Source organism: Synchiropus splendidus, chromosome 5 (genome assembly GCF_027744825.2).
Source record: "Synchiropus splendidus isolate RoL2022-P1 chromosome 5, RoL_Sspl_1.0, whole genome shotgun sequence".
In the NCBI taxonomy this organism is placed as follows: Eukaryota; Metazoa; Chordata; class Actinopteri; order Syngnathiformes; family Callionymidae; genus Synchiropus; species Synchiropus splendidus.
This window is the reverse complement of record NC_071338.1, coordinates 13,690,897-13,711,935: the sequence shown is the minus strand read 5'-3', so window position 1 is coordinate 13,711,935 and position 21,039 is coordinate 13,690,897. Positions and strand designations below refer to the sequence as shown.

The window sequence follows — 21,039 nt, the reverse complement described above, 5'->3', positions numbered from 1 at the left end:
TGCAAAAAATATATTTTAAGCTGTGACATTCTCTTACCAGTAACCCAGCCCTCTCAGTTTTTCTATTTCAGGTCTTGCCTCTCTTGTCTCCTCTACTGTACTTCCTCTATGACACTACAAATATATTCCCAAACTTCATATTCGCTCAGAATGTTACTGACTGTATCATCCTACTAACTTTTTCTTTTGTTCTGTTCCATAGGTGTTTCCGAAGGATCCGTACACTGCAGACAACACAACAAGACATGGGAATGGCATGAAGCCTGTGGCCTACAACCCACAGCAGGGGTATCACTCTGATCAGCAGCCATACAGAGATTATGACCACCCACCCAGTAGGTATGATGTCAGCAGCAGTGGAGTCAGCAGTGGCGGTGGTTACTCAGAACCAAAGTACCGTAATTATGATTCTCACGCATCCTATGAGAACAGTGTGCCTCAGTACGACCAGCAGCAGCAGTGGAACCCCTACAGCCCGTCACACTCTACTGCCAACTCCCAGAGCTTTGAACACCGTTTGCCGTACAGTGATGGCACTGACTCTCAGTACACCCCACCGCTCCGCTACGATGAGCCACCCCCTCAGCACGGCTTCGACGGCCGTCCTCGCTACGGTAAGCCCACAGCAACGGGCCTGGTTCGTCACGAGGATCCCTCAGTTCCTTCAGGACAAGATCTGCATTATAACCCGGACTTGAGCGCATACAGTGCAATTTCCCGCTCTCCTGAGCCGAATGCCCACCGGCCTGCTTACAACCAGGGACCGGCACCGCTGCAGAAAGGGTTCAAACAACACCAGTATGACCCTGCATCTGGGAACTCGCAACCCAGCCCCATGCCGTCTCCCAAACCTGAATCCTCCTCCCCTTCACCTGCGGAACCTCCAAAACAAGCCGAGGACGACCCAGCGATGCGGCCGCAGTCTGTCCTGACACGAGTCAAGATGTTTGAGAACAAGCGCTCTGTGTCTGTGGACCGAGCAAGAGACTCGTCTGATCCAGCTATTAACAAGGTAAACTCTTCAAGTAAACTCTTCAGGTTTTCTTTGCTTTGAAATAACAATTTGCATTTTTGCACAGGCCAATGACTTACCCTTGAAACCTGGAGGAATAATCCCAAAAGCAAATTCTCTGAGCAACCTGGATCAAGAAAAGGCATACAGGTAAATCCCTTTGTTTATTGTTGCCTAAATTCTGGATCCACCCTTGAGTGCAGTGTTCTTCAGCCAATGATGTTTTTGCTTTGCCATGTTCTTTAGAGCCCCCGAGCCACAGAAGCCTAATTCTCAAGTAGCGGATGATATTGTGCGGTCCAACCACTACAATCCTGATGAGGATGAGGACTACTACAGAAAACAGTTGTCTTATTTCGACAGACTACAGACAGGACCAGCAAAGCCCCAATCACAAGCACAAACATCCCTCAGCTACAACAGGTAATGGTGACTTAATTTACCTGATTTAAAGGATCTCCTGAATTTCCACTCTGTTTCCTTCAGGACGGAATCTACAGACAAGCTCATGCCAGTGGACAAGAAATATGAACCAGTCCCGCAGGTGACCCCTGCATTGCCTCCTGCCACTCTGCCCAAACCAGAAGGTACAAGTGGGATTTCCATATTCCAACCTATTGATGATGTTTAGTTGTGTTTTGACACTCATTTGTCCCCAAAGCCAAGCCTTCGGCCAGCGAGGACACTGTCCAGAGCAACTTCCTGCCTCACAAGAGTTTCCCAGAAAAGTCTCCAGTCAATGGCACAAGTGATCACACAAAGTCCATCACAGGAACTGGGACTCTGTCGGCGTCTAGCTACAACCGTTATGTGCCCAAACCCTACACCACCTCCGCCAGGCCTTTTGAGCGCAAGTTTGAAACCCCTAAATTTAACCACAATCTACTGCCTAACGACAAAGCTGACATTGCTTCCAAGGTGAGTAGTTTTAAAATCATAATGTCGATATCGACATAGGATTTCTACTGTCTTTTGTACCGCGGTTTCTTCAATTGTGTTTGTTTTTACAGGGCCGCACCACGAGTCCGGTGAAGCCCCAGATCACCTCACAACCCCAGAACACAGACCACGACAGTGGCCTTGACACATTCACCAGAACCATGGAGCACCGCTCCATGTATCAGCACAATAACATCAATGCTGTCCCCAAAGCCATTCCAGTCAGGTGACCATACACACAAGCCTGTAATGTTTCTCAAAAACTCAGGGGTATCCATATCTTATGAGGCCCCGTAGTCTGTGAGATTTCACGACAAATAATTTCTCAAGGCTATTGTTTAATACCACGAGTGTGTGTTACTAAATGAAACATCCCTGTCTCCAGCCCCACTGCCCTTGATGATGATGAAGACGAAGATGAAGGTCACACAGTCGTCGCGACTGCAAGAGGGATCTTTAACTCTAATGGCGGCGTCCTGAGCTCAATAGAGACCGGCGTCAGCATCATTATCCCACAAGGAGCCATTCCCGAAGGTGTGGAGCAGGAGATTTACTTCAAGGTCTGCAGAGACAACAGCATCCTGCCACCACTGGACAAGGAGAAAGGTACCTCAAAGGAAGATGGCATTTGACTTTGCCTCTTGACCTCTGACGTTGATTTAGAATCTTCCTGTAAATGAATAGTTGCTCTGGTTACACTATCCTCACTTTGATGCTCGTACACAGTGTGGACAAAATTCATTGTGATTATATTTATGCATTTTAAAATTGTGTTGGTCCTGAGTTGTCTTTGATGATTTTGATTCTGATTCATGAAATTCATGTGAAGACTTTTGACCTAAATTTTGTTAAGCAACCTCAACCATCCAATCATAACCGATTGAAGGCGTGTTAGCTGATTGTTAAATTCTTATTATAGTTATGAAGGCATGTGACTTGTTACTTTGTGTAGGTTTAAATCAATCCAACCACGAAGCATGTAGTTGTATGAATTTTCTCAACTGCTGTAATCAAAAAGCATTTGAATTAAATTAAATATTAAGTTCTGTAGTTTAAGTTTAGATGAGGGGAAATGTATAACCATAAATAAACGACTTTTTTCCTGTGTGTATTAGCCAGTTATTATTCATTATTTACTGCATTAGTGATGAGGAGCTAGCGTGACTATACTGTATTTCACGCTGGAATGGTCACCCAGACTTCACTCATGATATCATAATTACTTATTCTTAACAGTACATAAGCAAGTCAGTGGTCTGTTGATGTGTCATATCTGCTCCCCAGTCTAAGATGTCGCCACTTTTCTTTATCCAAGTCCAGTATTGACACTGATGCAATCCCAGCGGGACATTAGTGCTTCCTAATGAATTACTAGGATGTAATTTTAGATGCCAAAGAGTGATGGTGCAAACTCTTGCGATGTTGACTCTGTGTTTGTATGGTTTCCAGGAGAAACTCTGCTCAGCCCGTTGGTGATGTGTGGACCTCACGGTCTCAAGTTCCTGAAGCCCGTGGAGCTGCGCTTGCCTCACTGTGCGTCAATGACCCCTGATGGTTGGTCTTTTGCTCTAAAATCCTCCGACTCCTCGTCGGGTATGCTGTGCTCTCTCAGTTCTTCCGGGGTCTTTTGGGCTGGCTCTGTGACTGTTTCATGATTGTGGGTCACTGTGGTTTAACATTTCCCTCTAGATTGCGTTCTGACAGTTGCGATGAATTGGTTTCACTTAATATTAATATTGAAACTGAATCTAGAGGGAAACTCTTTGATCAGCTTCCATCATTGAATCATCTTTTTTTTTCTCTTTTTTTCGTAATGTGTTCATCTACATCAATGTGTGTTTTTGCATCTCATTTTCCTGTTTCAAGCTGAACATTCTTGGTTTCCTTTTCATGCTTATGAAGTTTTTTCTTTCCCATCAGACGCATGCTTTTATTCCATCGGTTCATGAGGCGCACGTCTCTTCTTCTCTCACTTAGCCACCCAAAGCCGGACCTGAAGAAGCTCTGTGATCAATTGAATCAAACTTTTAAACTGCCGAGTCAAGTGTTTATCTGCATGAAAGGAAACTTTGTAGATCTTGTTTTCTTGAGCTATAATCATTCTCCTAAATGTATATATTTCTGATGCATGATTTTTCTATAGTTCGTCTTTACTTCTAGCATCGATCTGCCCTGCTTCAACTATTTCGAATCTCTGAATGAGCAATAATACAACCTCTTATTTGATCAGATCAATATTCACATCTTAAATAGAAATTTGGCAACCTGGTGGCTCTGGTCTCAATAAAAGGCATTGTGTGTCTGGGTTTAACTGGTGTTGACTGTGGAGATTCTCCTTGTTGATCCACATGCTATTTCCTGGTCTCTAAGACCGGTGCTCAGTGAGTAGAAAACAATTTACCTGAAGTTCAACAATCTCTGAGGTCTGTCACAAAACATGAAAAACAGTGAGAATTGTAAAAATTGTAATATCTCTCATCCCTCTGGTGAGTTGCAAACTGCCTGTGGCATTTAAATCACTCATGTTTGTCTGAGTGAGTGAATGAAGATCTCATGTTGAAATGCAAAATAGAACATGGATAGATTACTTGGCATGTTGGAGCTGCAACTGAAGTGAAGCACCTGGAGACATTTTCTGTCTGGCTGATCCTGGGACTGACATGGGGTTTCACCCAGTTGCACATGCCCAGACCAACTCCCAATGGAGGTATCCTGGGAAGATGCTCAAACCACCTTAAATGACTTCTCTCATCACCGAGGATCAGCTTGGCTTTGAGTCACTCCTGGAACTCCAAAGTTCATAGTGCCTACGGTGTGTAGGAAACCTGGATGAATGATTCCAAAACTCCTCACCATTTAGTCCATAACAATATTTTATAAAGTCATTATCCTCAAGTTTGGTGATTTTAGGAATCTGAAGAAGAAGAAAAATCTGCGTGTATATTTCAAAACCATCTCAGCCCATGTCAGGAGCAGTGTTAATTTTGCCACTGCTCAGGATTGGCTGTTAATTAGCCTCATGTTTAGGATGAGACTGGGACTGTGATGCAGGCTCGCGTCCTCCTCCTGCTGAATAGTGGGCGGATTATGCAGCGGCGGGCTAATCCTCTTATTGTGAGGCCAGGCCACTCTCCAACCTCGCATGTACCTTTTGATTTCCTCACGTTTGTTGCCCTTTTTGGCACCTTTTTACAACTCACTGTGGATCCCTGCTGGGCTCCTGTCTGCTGATGTGCATGCTGCTGTCTGTGAGGCAAAGCTGGATCCACTCTGCTGCAGATATTAGCTGGGCATCACAAGACAATAGATAGTAGTAGATGTCCTTCATTGTGGAATTAACAACTTCAGAATTAAGTCAGCTGTTAAATTAACTTTCACTGAACACACACTTGGAATGAACAGGAAATACACTCAGTGCAGTGGTTTTCATGTTCAGTCTCAACATGGCTTGTGTCGTGTATGACTTTGTTCACGACCTCGATGTGTATTCCCATGAATGTGATGAATCTACTTGTAACATGGCAGTGTTCACTTACCTTAAAGTGCTCAAAAGGCGCTCTTTTCGCCCGTGTATCCACAGCTCCGCCAACAGAGCCCATCTCGTGGAGGACCGGGGATGCGAGCAAAAATGGCCCATTTTGAGCACTTTAATGTAAATAAAAGATGTGAGGAGTTCATGATTCAAGTTCAGAACATTGTCAAGTTTGTTTTATGAGTCAATCTCCATGCTGGACCCTGTTTCAAAACTAGTTTAGAAGGCATCCTCATGCATTTTTCAGCCGGGTGCACCGCTGACCTTTCTACACCGCAGACAGCACCACTGCACCTGCGGCTTATAGACTGGCACAGCTTATGTATGAACAAGATCTATTTTACTTCTCAAATTTATAGGGTGCAGCTAATATTGTGGTGCGCTCTATAGTCTGGAATTTACGGTATCTTCTTCAGTCTGAACACTGACTTGTGTACTCAAAACTTAAACTTAAATGTGTTATGTACAGAATAAATTTTGTGATGTGTTTTGGTTGAAAAAGGCTGTTTTTTCAGTTGTCAAGTCATAAATTTACAGTGGGTGTCAATGCATGACTTTACGAGCCTGCTGGGTCGTGAAAGGCACCGTGGCACTAATATGCTGGTGTCAGACTCGAGGCCTTGGGGTCGAATCATCAAGTCAGAAACTAGCTATTAAATTCAATACCATTCAGCAGGCAGATTATAAATCTTAACAATTTATCTGAAATCATCTGGAAACCAGTGGAGACTGATTCGGTCTGTCTGCTGTAGGCTGCTCAATAAATCCTGGCTGTGTAGCATTTTGGCCCCTGAAGTTTGACCAACAGAATTTCATGCAAAATCTTACTGTGCTGTTATTACAGCAGGCTGTCGCACCGCCGGAATTCTTTGCTGTCAATTTGCTCACTAACCCGCCCTCTCACACCTGCGTGTCCTCCTCAGGTGACCCCAAAAGCTGGCAGAACAAGTCCCTCCCCGGAGACCCCAACTACCTGGTGGGAGCCAACTGCGTCTCTGTGCTCATTGACCACTTCTAAATCCGGGCCGGGGCTACAGCGGACGACAACACACATGACTACAACACGCACTCCTCACGCCCCTCTCACACAGACATGAAGAAGGTGCTGTTTGAAGCAAAGACACTAAAAGAGAATAAAAGTTTTTTGATGTGAAATGAATCCACTGATGCATGACCCCCACCCATCATGGATAGACCCCATATATATATATGGTGTAATGTAAATTTATACATGGATGAGATTCAAAGTTGAACCTCCTGTGTAGCAATTACAAAAACTCTTGATGTATTTATGCTATATATGCGTATGCTATATATAGTAGAGTAGAAGAAAATTTTACTCATGAAGTTCTTTGTCAGTTCTAGTGACTGAATATGACTCTAGATCTCCTTTTTTGAGGGAATAATTGAAGGTTTTCAGATAGCAATTGGAAGGAAAATGACCTAGGAGCCCACTTGTAGAATCCTCTGTTCTTCCTTTTCTTCCTTCCTTTTCTGACAGGAGTATTTTGTAGCTTGATTTCTTACCGAGTTCCAAGCCTCTCCTTCCATCCTGAGGGAGATCTATGCATGTTCCTTACTCAGGTCCAGTGGCCTCCTCAGTTACTTCCTCTCTTTAATTCTCTCTCTTTTTTGCACTCACACAAACACACACACACACACCAATAAGCAGTGATGCCTTATCTGCCAATTATTCACGTCACAATTGACACAATAAGTTAATAAATATTTTAATGTTTCGGTGAGCCTGAAATGAGGTTTTGGTTCAACACAGAGTTGATAAAGGATAACACCGGTTTGCTCTTCTTTTATCTGCTATGCATTACTTCCAATAACATGGACGGAGAAGAAGTGGCTGTAAATAAAGCTAGCGTATTGCCTTGGTTCTTTTGTTTGTAAATGAACGTTTTTGTAATTTGTTTCTTTTTTGTATAAAAAAAAAACAAAAACAGAGAAAACATGTTTTGAAAAGTGGACCGTCGGCTATCTTTGTATACCCTCGAGCCTTGGAACTTTTAACCTGACAATAATGCATCACGACTTTTTCTACCAGGACGTTCACACTCAGTTTAAGCTCACAGAAGGCTTTCTTCAAATAAAGTGTTTTGGGCTACAGAAGCGTTTTCTTGTTGGAAGGGTGTGCTCCCAAAGTGTCCCCTCACTGATTTGTGATACTGGATGCTGTATTGTGTGCCCTTAAATGTATTTTTGTACTCATAGACGATATATGATGTATGGCACACCAGTACCGTTTTATTTCTAGACTTAACAGCTTTAATTGGATTATTAGTTCTTCACGTGTGGCTGACTTTTTTTTTTCTCCTGCAACACAACTTTAAATATACCACTGTATTAATAAATAAAATCATTTTTAAAGTAAATTGAGACTGCTTTCATTCAACGAATTTGTTGTGCCCCTACTTTTCTTTTATTCAGTCGGAAGTATAAAAAAAAAAAAAAAAAAAAAGGTAGTTGTGACAAAACATGTCCACCAGATGGCGCTTGTGAGCTTAAAAAAAGCACTGTCGTCTTAACATTCGAAGGATGAAGCGACTACCAAAATAACAATTCGTTTTGTAGTAGCACACGCATACATCGTCAATTAAACATTGTATTCATGTGTTATTTAGGGACATGTACATGAGTTGGACACAATTCTAAACCATTACGAAAATTCTACTGCGATTTTCAAATGATGTATTTTTGCTTTTGCATATTTTTTTTTATATTTACCTTTATTATAATTTTAAACTTCCCTTTCATGTTTTGTTTTTTTCCGTTTCAACGTTTTGTTTTATTATAGTTTCCTACTAAAATTTTCATCAACATCTTGTACGTGTGTCGAATACATTTCTGTCTACACTCACTTAGTGAACTACGTTGGCAGTCCTGTTACTCTTATTCCAAAGATTTTAATTATTTCAACAGACTAAAAAACCGTTGTATGTGATGAATCCTTTCTGAAATTCTCTTGTCCCATGGCTAAAATACACACTGGAGAGTATGGTGCGTTCACGTACTTGTATTTCTTTTGTAGCCAACAGCAGATGAGGCGACTCTCGGCAGATGAAAGGGACACCCTGGACAGAAAACCAGTCGCATGTAAACAGACTACGACTCAGGCAGTGTAACCTTGGCGCCTGCACGGTGTATTGTGAAGCACTCATGTGTTTACGGTGAGTGTCGAAAAAGCACCGTCGTGTGCGCTGCCTTCAGCAGCAGCACAATCCGATGACGTTTTCACGTGGTGGGTAGTAAAGTCCCACCTCCCGTGGTAGTAAATCTCACCGCCGTGCACACACACACACACACCTCCCGGGCAGAAGACGCGGTCCTGCCACACGGATCGTGTGATCACAGACGCCGTGTTTGAAGAGCAGCTCCCTCTCGTCCTCGGTGACCGCAGCTCCCCTCCTGCGCCTCTGCGACTGCTGATCCCGCAGGTCCAAGCGAGACGAAGCTGGTGACAGCGACATGATCCGAGGTGGTTTTCGCGTGCGCACGCTCGAGCCTTGACTCGATGGCTCATTTGTCTGGAGCCCCTTTCGCGTATTTAAGGTAATTCTGCTGCCGTTTCATCTCGCCCGCCTCCGGCTGACAATTGATGGAGGACGCCAGAGCCTGACTCCGAGTTGGTCCTGAGAATTTTTGGATACAAACTCCTTCCAGAATTGTATTTTCTCCCCGCTTGCGAGCGAGGATGCCGGTGAACGCGCTGCCCCCCCGCGGAGGCGGCAGCAGCTTCGGCGGCCCGGGCTCCCTCAGCCCCGCGTCACTGTCCCGGAGCCTGTCTCGCCTGAGGGAGTTCCGAACCCGAACCCGCATCATGCTGGCGCTGGGGGTCTCGCAGATGCTCCTGGGGAGCCTCATCCTGGCCGTCAGCTTTGCGGCTCTGGCTCTCACCACCTCGCCCAGGGTCCGACACTCGTGCCCTTTCTGGGCTGGTTTCTCCGTGAGTACCTCTGGATGCCTGCGACAACTTTGTCTGTGTGCGCGCGCGCCAGTGTGTGTGTGTGAGGCAGACACGTACGTTTGAGTCCCAGTTCATTGGTCTGTCTAAATTCATCGATAAATATTTGGGGATTTATGAATCCGCTAAGATAATTAGCTCACGTCGTCATTTTTGTGATGCAGTTGTGTCTTTTTTTTTTTTTTTTTTTTTTTTTTTTTAACCCAGGAGAATATTTCGTTTATTTAAGTGTTGGTTAAAAAAGATTTTTTTCTTTGTAACTGCGACGTGAGAAACATGACATCATTACAACAAATTCAACAGTTGATAAGTATCATTTTATGATCGATGACGAAGCTAAGCTAACAAGCGCTAACTAACTGTGTTGCAGAATATTAGTTTTGTGTCATTACTGGTGGACAAATGTGACTTTCTCTGTGTGGGACATGCACATGAAGCAACATTGAAATCCAACTTGGTATTTTACGATTTACCATCAGTCTAAACTATCCAGCTCAAAGTCCGAATTAACTTAAAAACCATCATCATTTTTGTCATCATGCTAAGCTAATTAGCATGGGCCGTCACCCTTGTCCGACTCGCACTGCTCTGCACAGGAGGATATTTGGGATCGCCGTTGATGTTTTGCTTTTTCTGTGTTTTAAAATTTCATGCTTGTTTCTGTATTCATGAGGAGTGTGCTTGATTTCCTCCCGGAGACCCCTGAGAGAAGCGGGTCCATTAATTATAGAGGCGTAGGGCCAGAGTGCAGGGGTGAGGGATGGGGGGCGGGTTCTGCTGTGGCATCAGGACCATCTGTGTGTGTGTGTGTCTACATGTGTGGGAGTGTACAATTACAAGGATGCAACCGTGGGGTTCAAAGGTCAGTGCGCATTCTTGACTCCGTTCCTTGGGCAGAGTTGCTGACACCTAGTGATTCATCTTCCTTGTGAACTCAAGTCAAGGTGCTTGTTTTTTATTATAATAATTGTTATGTGAAGCACAAACCTAACAATCGGTACACTGAATCACTGTTTTTGGACAGACTGCCGGCAGAGACACTCACAAGTGTGAATAGTCTTGTCAATGACTTTAAGTTAACTGGTAATGATGTGTACTTTTGGTGGCCTGAAATGTATGAGTAAGAGTGTATACGTCAAGGTGTAGTGACTCAGTGAGTCACTGTACTAGCTCATGACATTCCCTCACTGGCACAGATAGACAGCTCTGTCAGGAAGTATCGTACAACTTTCAATTTTGCCCAACCAATGGACGAGGCACTTGTGAGTCCTTAGGGCCAAGTCACGTTGTGTAATCTTTTTGTGCTTTAAATGTGCATAGTCGGCACAACATCAACAGCGCACCAAAAACTACACCACCTCGGGTGCTTGTTGGTCAGTCAGAAATGCAGTTCATCTATTTGATTCTAACCATCCCAAGGTTTTATAAAAATATGTACACATCATGTTTAGACTGTGATTTCCTGTATGCAGTCGTACGGGTTTACATTGCAGCGGACCCAGTGAAAGCGACTCAAGCTGAGAAGCCCCATGAAACTGCGTTGTGAGGGATTACTGTTTATGCTGTAACAGCTCCGGCGCCCTCTGGCAAGTCCTATTCTGAACCCAAACTTGAGGTGGCCATTTTAGCCTCACTTAATGGAATGCCCCAATCAAATTCTGTTATTTCTCACTCGTCTTATACGGACCTGTGAAAAATGTTTTTGTGATTTGCTTAACACCACAGTTTCACACCTGGTTTGGAAGACGTTTCTCAGTATTTTGAATCACTGGAGTTTCCCACTCATGTTACTGTGTGGCTGTGGTTAGAGGGAGTATCATGGAATTTACAGGCTGAAGACTTCTACACAGTACAGAGTCTAGTAGAACGTTTGTTTCTTAAATCTAAATCACTATTGTTTTCAAGGAAATTCTGTTCACTGAAATGTTTGAATGGTCTTATGCTTCATTCTCCAATGTCCTGAGCGGCTTGTGTTTTATGTGTCATAATTCATGCAGATGAAAACTCTTAAAAACGTATGGATTTGCTTTAAAATGTGAACAAATCAAGTCTTAATTAACTTGAGAGCTTTGGTGCTCATTAATTCAGCAAGTTTTAGGTCATTTTCTCTTTGTGGAGCTTTCAGAGCTGAAGAAAACATTTCTGCTTAATGAAAACAAGAAGGAGCCGTTTTTCTCTCCCTCACCCGGTGTTTACGAGCATGGATGCAGTTGAGAGTGGCGTTGGCAGGTCGGCTCTGCCTGTGTCGGGTTGTATTTATGATGTCGGATTTCTCAGCAACTGTTTAGTTCAAGCGGAGGTCTTAGCGGTGCCGACTGGTGACCGGGGGGAGGAGTCCCGCCGGGTTACGACTTGTGAAGGTGGGATACAGTTGCAGATTGAACAAGCAGAGACAATAAATATGAAGTTGCAACACAACAATTATTACGTTGATCTGTGGACTCTTCTGTGTAACTGAACACTTGGCAACAGATGCAAACAGTGAGCGACAGTTTTTCATTTTTAAGGTTTTCATCACTACGTTGGTGATCATCTCAGCTGAGTTCATTGGTATTGTCTTAGAGTGTATGTAAACCTGTTCTTTTGTTTGCCATTGTGTTTGACTCGGAACCTGTAATTGTGCGAAGTAATGGCCGACTTGTCTCAGTGTGGTGAGCCCCATTACTACTGTTTCTCTCTAGAAACATCACCAATCTGTATGATCAGGCTTCAGAGAACAGTGGAGACAGGAGACAATATTTGGAGCTGAGCAGGCACTTGGCTGGGACGCAAAGATGTTTCTGTGGTTTTGATTTGTAAGCTGTGATGTCATATTCCAAGTTTTGTATTCATTTTGTCATGTTGTTGTTTTCATGATAGAAGAAGTCACTCCTTTGATTATGAAACTTACATATTTGAGCGCTCTTCCTGCGTCTCTGCAGCGTGATGGATGACAAGCAGTGCCCTTCTCAGGTTGAGCGCAAGCGACTGTTCCTATGCATGTATCCACTTCCAAATGATCACTGGTATTTGAAACATCGCCAACAAGCAGCTAGCATTGCTGTTGTGACTCAGAATGCTGGATGAGCGTCTGCTCCTCGGAAGTTCTGAATACCATGCCGCCGTTGTAGAGGCGACCAAAGCTGGGGAGACAGGTGTCCGGCTAAATAATCATTTTATGACGGTTATCACGTTTTTATTATCATAGGAAGACATAATCGTAATCCCAATAAAAATTGGATTAATTGAGCAGCCTGACTCCCAAGTGTTCTACCTTAAAAGGCAAAGTCTTCAGTGAGGGAGCACTGTGAGTCACGCTTCACTACATGTTGACAAAAATGACTGAAGATCAAAATCCCAGCATAGGGGTCCCTATGTTGTTAAAGTGCTGCAGAGAACCCTGGATAGATAGACACTGTAGATGGATAGATAGAATGTCCATTAAAGGAAGGCATTGGCTGAAGAAAGATGAATATTCTTTAAGAGAAAATGAGTTTTATATTAGGCAGTATAAAGCAGAATTATGTATCCAAAATTTTGCTTCTAACAAAACCCCAAATTCACCCAAGAATTGGTCTGAAATTCAGCTACACAGTTTTGCGAGTCTTATTTTATATTTTGTCCCGTTTTTATTTCATGCTTTCTCCTTGTCCATGGGATTATATTGTGACTGTTTGATGAAACCCCCATCCATGTCAGTGAGCCCAGCTAATGAGGAAGATGACAGGAAACCTTGAACCTCCCCCCGGCTCACATGTGCCCACCACCAGCATCTGTGTGTGGTCACTGTGGGGCGTCATTAAGGATCTGTGCGCCACGACTGCCATTGTGGGATTTCATCCAAGGAACAGCGAGAGAGGCGTAATCTTTGGTTCCTACAGAGGGAAATCACTGGTCAGCAGGACGGCGTGTCCTCCCTCCTCTTCAGAAATCATGTGGCTTGTCCATCTGCAGCCTTTAAATCCACAGTCAGGAAGTGAAACCCCACATATTTTATTTGTTTACAAAGGTGATAGCTTTAGTTTAGGTAGTTTGCTAAAGGACGCAAATTATCGTAGTTCGCCCTACCTGAAGTCGTTTTTATATACTTTTTTTATATAACCCAAACTGAAGCTCAGTTGAAGTAAAATATGAGTAAATATATATTCAACACATCAACGTCACACCATGTCACACACCAACTTTTCTTGGTAATAGTTTGGTCATAATGACCCACACACAGACGCTTGTCCAAATCCCACTGATATATCTCCCCCTTCCTCACGGCTCACCCGAGGTTTGTCATCGGCCGGGGCAACTCTGACAGGCAGCCTGCCGCACTCACTCAAATGCAGTGCAAGTCTGGTGACAAAAGACAATGCAGTGGTGTCGTGTTGAAATCTCCTGACCTTACGCGCTGCTGCAGTCTGCAGCAGACTCTTCTGTCTTTCTTCTTCTCGCCATCAGGTTTTATCTGTCGCCCGCAAAATCACACCGTCCTGCAGGGTTTGACCAATAAATAAGACAGCAAGCCAAAGGGCCGCTGCCGCCGCTGTCAGCAGCTGATCGCAGAACAAATTACTGTCCACCTCGCATCCACATGCATTAATCTCGGAACTGATCCTCGCATCCTTGCGCACACACACACACACACCACTCGTGACTCTGTTTCAAAATGAGTAGATCTAACTAGCAGAATTGTCACTGCTATTGTTTACAAGGGTTCATTTCATTGTGAGGTTTGTTTCGAGTGCCTGCACATGTACGATATCCCACCCGCCCGCTTCCCTGCTGCACAGGCTATGTACTATTTTGTGCAGCTAAAAATGACACACCACAACCCAAACCTTCAGATAAGGCATAACAAAAGCAGCTTAAGTTTGTTGTGAGAAAGCTTCCTCCGCTGCTGCACGCTAATCTGCTTGTGTACGTGTTTGTGTGTCCTGGGGATTTTTAAAAAAGTTAAAGTCATGCATTCTTGGTGGGGGAAAGATGGATTTGTTCTGGAACTGGTTTGTACTAAATATACACATTACTATTAAACTAAGCCCCACATGCCTGCCGCTCTGGAAGTAGTCAAGAGTTCAAGTCAAGGTTTAGAGTCTGTAGTGAGGCCCAAGAGACCAGTAACTGAGGGGCAGAATGAGAATGATGGTGTGAATGTTGAGAGAGGACATGTGACGTTTTCTGCTTTCATATTTAACCGCATGTTTTAGAAACCTTCTTTAATTGATCTGAGATCTTTGCAACTGCAACTGACCTGCTGCACCTTGTTAAGATCTACTGAGCATGTTCCACTAGGAGGTCAGGACTAGATGGATGCATTATGTCTCTCACATCCTCTGGAGCTCCAAATGACTGTACAAGTGCACATTGAAAGAACCCAAAAGTAAATACATCCCCCCAGCCCTTTTTCTGGCCTCTCCTACATCATTGAAGTGAACGTTACAGTGAGGAGTGTTGTTTGTTTAGTCACTGTTGGAAGATGTGCATCCTCATTAATTAAGCGCCTTATTAAGTTGAAGTTGTTTCCTGGCAACCGATATCACAGAAACAGATGCACAATCATAATTTCACATGATGTTCCGACACTGGTTTGGGAATCGTCAACATCTGTCTCTGTCTAATATGAATGACTTGCTTGTGTCAGGGTGATTGACTGAGTGAAGGTTGCTTTAACAGTTCTTAACTTCTGTGTAGCTCCTCATGTCTAACACTCGAGGTGTCGCGTTTTATGGAGCAGTCTTTTTTGTGCTCAATTGTCTGCTTCACCGTGATGTATAAACCAGTGTATTCATAAGCACAACTGTGCTTATGCAGGAAGATGATATTAAGTTTGTTTAGACTTGTGAAGAATGAACTGACACCATTTTCATTTGCGAGGTGCCAACAACCGTTTTAGTCATGCGGAGCAATCTTCCTGCAGGATGAAACCCAGAAAAGGTATTTAAAAAAATTGAGACAGGGCAGCAGCATGTCTTAAAAAACTGACTGTTTAGTCAAAAAAGCTACAGTTACGAACAGAAAGCTCGGTTTAGTTTGGGATCATTTGGCTTCAGTCGCAACTAGAATCAAGACAACCTCAAGGAGAGCGGCACTGATGACAGTTTTCTACCTGAGCATAGGTTTTTGAGAAGCTTGACCTGCTGCTTTTTTGTTACTGACAGAATATACCTTCAATATTGGAAACTTGTTTTACTGATAACCATTATCCGTGTAATAAAACAACAGGAGAGGAAACAAACAAAACAAAGCAACTAAATAAAATGTGAGTCTGACAAGTGTCTCTTCATATTATGTCGTGTGTTCAGGTGTTGCTTTACTTTGTTACGTCCTCACTGACAAAATAAGACTGGTCATCTAATACCAGGAATTCTTTGGAATGCAGCTCTACTGTTACTGATACAGATTTGAAAGATGATTTTCTACTAGATTAAAAACAATAGCTAACATTTATGTTCTCTTTGTCAGATGTGCGGTTGGAAATGATGCAGTTTCACTTCTTTTGTCCGGAAATGGGCGATATGATGACATTGAATCATGAATAGTTAGAACGTGTGGACGAACTACCAATGCTTGGAGATTAGATGGATTCGGTCACATTCTTTCTGTACACTATAGATCTATGCTGATGGGTTGACTTGTCCATCAGTTGCATCAGCACTGCGAATGGTGCGCAGCTCTCCTCTTCCCTCACGCACTCACAGTGAAGAAGCCGGTCAAATGCACAACTTTGGGTTGTTTTTAATCCTGTTGTGCCTCTTACTTGACCACTCACCTTCACGACTGCATGATGGAGTGATCCTTGTTAGACTCGTGGCGCTGAACAGAAAGGTTAGTGGCTGCTTTTAGCAAGTACAAAAATCATCTTTCCAAACCGTATTATCCACAATACTTTGGAGCTACTTGACTAGTTAATCCCAAAAATGCAGTCAAATGTGGAGTTTTTTTAAATTCACACATATCTGTTAAGTCTCCTGTGCCTTAAGTTTGGGTAGAGCGCCTTGTTTTCACATCCATCCCAACATCTTGCAGCATATGTAAGTCGTCATCACAGTCAGGTCATGAGCTCATTTCCCGCCTGTGTAGCCTTGAGCCGTCTCAGTCCGGACTGAAACAGGTTTGTGTGAGTGAATATCGAGCAGGCTCCTTGCTTCATCAGTCAGTGCTCATTACTCAGTGCTTCGATATTGCTATATCACACCTCGTCCTCCTCCTGGAAGAACACGCTCGCCTTCGTCTTGACATCTGTCACACAGCTCCGTCCGTCCATCACCAATCAGACGTCATTTTCTGTACTAAGTAAAAGCACATTTGTCCTGACCTTGTCATGGCAGAGAAGGTCATTATGTCCACACACCTGGCAGGCCCCAATTCTCGCCAGCAAATACCCCACAACATGCACTCTTCCCTTTGGAGCCCTGGAAGTGACATGCATGGGTTTATTTTTTTGGATGTGACATGCATGACTTTATTTTTTATTTTCCCCCCCCGAGATAACTCGAGATATTTTTTATCTTGTGATAATTCGTATCTTGTGATAATTACTATCTCGAGATAATTTTTATCTGAAGATACAATTGTACATGTCAGTGCATGCGTAACTGCCTCGCTGGCAAAGCATTTTCTATACATCCTCCTGTAACCACTATGTCTCCCATGGCTTCGTAACTCTTCTTCAACATTGTCATTCACTGTCTGCAAGTCAGTGTGTTTCTAACACGCTGGTCAAGTGCCTTCTACTCAAAATAAAACTATATGTGGCTAAGCTATACGTATTACGCGTCCCTGGAAGCAACATGCATGACTTTATCTTTTTTATCCCGAGATAATTTCTATCTTGAGTTAATTTATATCTCGTGATAATTTATGTCTCGTGATAATTTGTATATTGAGATAATTTTTATCTAGGGATAAAAAAGATAAAGTCATGCATGTCGCTTCCAGGGACGCGTAATACGTATAGCTTAGCCACGTATGGTATTATTTTCAGTAGAAGGTACTTGCTCAGAGTGTTAGAGACATGACTTGCAGACAGTGGATGACAATGTTGCCGAACAGTTACGAAGCCATGGGAGACGTCGTGTTTACAGGAGGATGTATACAAAATGCTTTGCCAGAGAGGCAGTTACGCATGCGCTGACATGTACGATTGTATCTTCAGATAAAAATTATCCCGAGATAACAGTTATCTTGAGATAACTGTTATCTCGGGATAAAAAAAAAAAAGTTATGCATGTCACGTCCAAAAAAATAAACATGCATGTGACTTCCAGGGCTCCGGACTTGCCTGCGTGAAGTTGTACACCTTAGCTAGAGATCTCAATAAAACGCCAGCTTAGTTGGAAACTTGGCTGCTTTCATCTCATCAGTGTAGATTAAATGGAGCCTGTGGTCAGCACACTTAATCTGAGAATAGACAGCTCAGTCCTAAATCTCACCCTGATCAGCTAAAAAGGAGGAGCCCATCAATCAGCGGAACTCCGTCGAGTCCTTTTCTTCACGCTTGACCCGCCCGAGGTTTTAACACCTCTGCGGCGACCGCTGAGTTAAAAACAAGATGATGTGTTGTGATGATGTCATGGCGTAGTCATGCGTCTCGGCGTGTGGTTGAACAGTTGTAATTCACTTTCTTGCTGCACCTCCCCATAATCAGTAAGTAGCTTCTTGCGCTGATGCGTCTCATTACTCTAAGGACCCTCCAGTGCATCCCACCCCCACTCCAGTGTTACCAGTGAGCACTTGAACGTTGAGGAGAACAGTCTGTCCTTGCTCGCGGTTCAACATGCACATGCTAATTCTTCAAGTTGTCAATTGGACTTCTCTCTGGGATGAGCTGCTACTTCCATGCTCCCTCCCATTCATCTGTGCTGTTTCGGGATTGTTGATGATTCCCTTTCCACATTAGAAACAGCCTGATTGTAGCTCCGTGAGTGGCATGTTAAATGGCTTCATTTCCTTTTCTCACATATTCCTTTTGTTTCTTTTGTTCTTTTTTTTTTTTCGGCATACTGTTTTGTCTAATGAGGCAATAAATCAAACCAGCTGGTGTCAAGCTACGGATGATTGAAAGTCTTTATGGTCGCCGCTAAGGAGCGGTTGTAGCCACATATTGTGCCGCCTTCAATACAATGCCATTAAAATATGCTCTACAATATGTAGAATTAAAAGTGTTTGGGGCTGTAGTTTCCCTGTGGATCAAATATTTTCTTTCTTTAGAATCAAAACTGATCTAAACCTTTGAAGAAGCAGGGCTGTTGAGTTTTATTAAGGAAATTGCTAGGAGGGTTTAATCTTGGCCCTTTTTATGCTGAGAGGCCAACGATGCACGAAAGAAAGTGACCTGAATAAAATATATTTACCGAGAGTTCCTGCTGAAGCACATTGAATAACAATAATGATTGTAATGGTTTATCATTTCCGTACGCCTGGTACCTGCCAGCCATCAGGAAAGACGCAAAAGTAATTGCCTTGGCCGCGCACACGGTAGTGCAGACAGTGGCGAGCGCTATCTCTTTGGATGTGTTATGAATTCATCTCTTCACAATGCTTTTAATCTCACCATCTGCAGTGGAAGACGAAATTGTTTTTTGAAGGCCAATCAGATGTTTCTCAAACTAAAAAATGATGGAAAGTAAGAGGCCCCGTCTGTCCGGATACTGTTTTAAATTCAGTTTTCCACCCACACAAGCACGCCCGTGCAAATCTGTCATCCTTTATTACGCTTCATGTTTATACTTGAGAGTGAAGCTGCTTGTGGGGAATGGCTGCATCTCACCTGCGTTGACCCCATAAAAAGAAATGCGTGCTGCAGAGAGCAAAGATGGCGTGCGGTGCCATTTATAAATCCAGAATAAAATTCAGCCGGGACAATAGTCCCGTGCTTTACACCCCAATTTTGTCACCTGATTGAGCTTTTGTTGCATTGTGAGAGCACAGTTCAGCACATGTCTGACAGAATGCTTGATGCTGCACTTCTTTACAAACGCCTGTCCGCTTGCCGAGTGTTGAATGGAAAAGGTCAATAGGGTCAAACTGGGCTCCCTTTTGGCTGGCTGAATATGAATAGTGAGGATGCTGGGATCCTGTGTGTGGCCAATGTTGCTTGTTTTCTGCCATAGACTCCTCATACGTGGGTAGTGGATTTTATGTTATTAAGAGCTCAACAATTCCCATCCCAACATGGTCTATTTTTCTATTATTTGTAACCAAATATGTCACACCTTTGTTGTCTATTTTACTGGAAAGATTTGATCCACTTTTTCAAGTCACTTTGTCACTTCATGAGCTACTGTTTATGTTTATTAACATTAATGTTGTTATACAACTTACCAGAAAAATTGTTCAATTCAATTTTAATATAATCATCCCAATCCTCTCTTTTTCCACACAAACACACACAAGCACAGAGATAAAGGGACACACACAGCATCAGATATTAATACATTGACATGTTTGAAGTTGTACCTCACATTTGCATGAGCTTTTCTTGAACAGGTCATGTTTCTTGTTCCTTTGTCAATGTTTCCTGAAAAGAGAATTTAAATCTGGTCATTAGGTAGCAACGCATTTTGCTTACCACGAATATATCACGGCCAAATGTATTTCAATAAAGCTTCTTTGCAAACTTTCTCCTATTGATTCTAATTGCAATTGGTCTGGCTAAGACTTGCAAATTAAAAATGGAAGCCTTGACTCAATAAAACATAACATTCAATGGAATCACTGAAAAATATCCATTTTCTTGTGACTATAGTGACAGAGGTATACTCTTTCCCAATGACTTTCTAGTTCTGTACTGCAGTACTCCTGTTGACCTTGAATCCCAGGATGCCGTTCTGTAAATGAAGGAGTCTGAAGAAGATGCTTTTGTTGTGAATTTTATTCAAAGTTGAATATGTTCCACTGAGTGCTAAATCCACGTTGTTTGTATTCATCCTGTGACTTCATTCACCTCCAAGACGGCAGGAAAGAGAGGGATCTTCCTGCCGATATGTCTTTTATTTGAACAGAATAGGCGTCTACAGACAGACACCAGGTATTTTCTCAGTGGCTTGCCGCAACACGACCTCACCTGCATTACACTTAGAAGAGTGACAGCTCCTCTTGTGAAGCTATACTGTTGGTTGTCCCTCCCTGTGGAAAGTCTGCTGATGGGAACAAGCTTTTGTTGTATGATTTAGCTGCTGTGTCGAGTTAGGTGGCCTTTTGTGTACATGTGGGTATGAAGGGGGGTGGGGGGAGGGTACCAGGGTGTTTTGAAAGAGACATTACGACTGCTGAATTGACATTATGGGTGGGATCCCCCGGCAGATTTTTAAATAACAATTTTCATAAAGGTATTTTGAGCATTATTTCCATAGACTAGAGTCCTACAATGTTACAGCTTGTAAATGCCATAATAAACCACTTGATTCTCTTGTCTGTCTTCATTGATACTGGTTATGTCCTGTAGATTTATACTTATTATTTAGATTAGAACAAACTCTCAATCTTAATGTTCGCTTCGCATCCTCCCGATAAAGGCCTGGTTTTATACATTTAGGATATGGTCACTGGTCAAATCTTGTTGTGTCGTCAAGGATCAAGACTAACCAGCTTCCCACAGGCGACACAAAAGACAGCTAC

The 21,039-nt window shown here is 43.1% G+C and overlaps 2 protein-coding genes across 9 annotated transcripts in view; both read left to right on the top strand.

Annotated features, from left to right (window-relative positions):
- Positions 1-7,864, top strand: part of tjp1a (tight junction protein 1a) — an 85,827-nt gene extending 77,963 nt beyond the window's left edge. For 3 of the 7 annotated variants that reach the window (XM_053866449.1, XM_053866448.1, XM_053866447.1), the window contains 9 exons: positions 203-1,012; positions 1,080-1,162; positions 1,259-1,435; positions 1,499-1,599; positions 1,674-1,930; positions 2,023-2,177; positions 2,337-2,557; positions 3,401-3,544; positions 6,407-7,864. In XM_053866449.1, the coding sequence (XP_053722424.1) occupies positions 203-1,012; positions 1,080-1,162; positions 1,259-1,435; positions 1,499-1,599; positions 1,674-1,930; positions 2,023-2,177; positions 2,337-2,557; positions 3,401-3,544; positions 6,407-6,501 (2,043 nt within the window). In that variant the 3' untranslated portion in view covers positions 6,502-7,864. The remainder of the gene's footprint in view (positions 1-202; positions 1,013-1,079; positions 1,163-1,258; positions 1,436-1,498; positions 1,600-1,673; positions 1,931-2,022; positions 2,178-2,336; positions 2,558-3,400; positions 3,545-6,406) is intronic. The other 4 variants (XM_053866453.1, XM_053866451.1, XM_053866450.1 and 1 more) reach the window with 2 other exon arrangements.
- Positions 7,865-8,811: 947 nt separating this feature from the next.
- Positions 8,812-21,039, top strand: part of fam189a1 (family with sequence similarity 189 member A1) — a 59,408-nt gene continuing 47,180 nt past the window's right edge. For both annotated transcript variants that reach the window (XM_053866364.1, XM_053866363.1), the window contains exon 1: positions 8,812-9,435. In XM_053866364.1, coding sequence (XP_053722339.1) covers positions 9,184-9,435 — 252 coding nt within the window. In that variant the 5' untranslated portion in view covers positions 8,812-9,183. The remainder of the gene's footprint in view (positions 9,436-21,039) is intronic.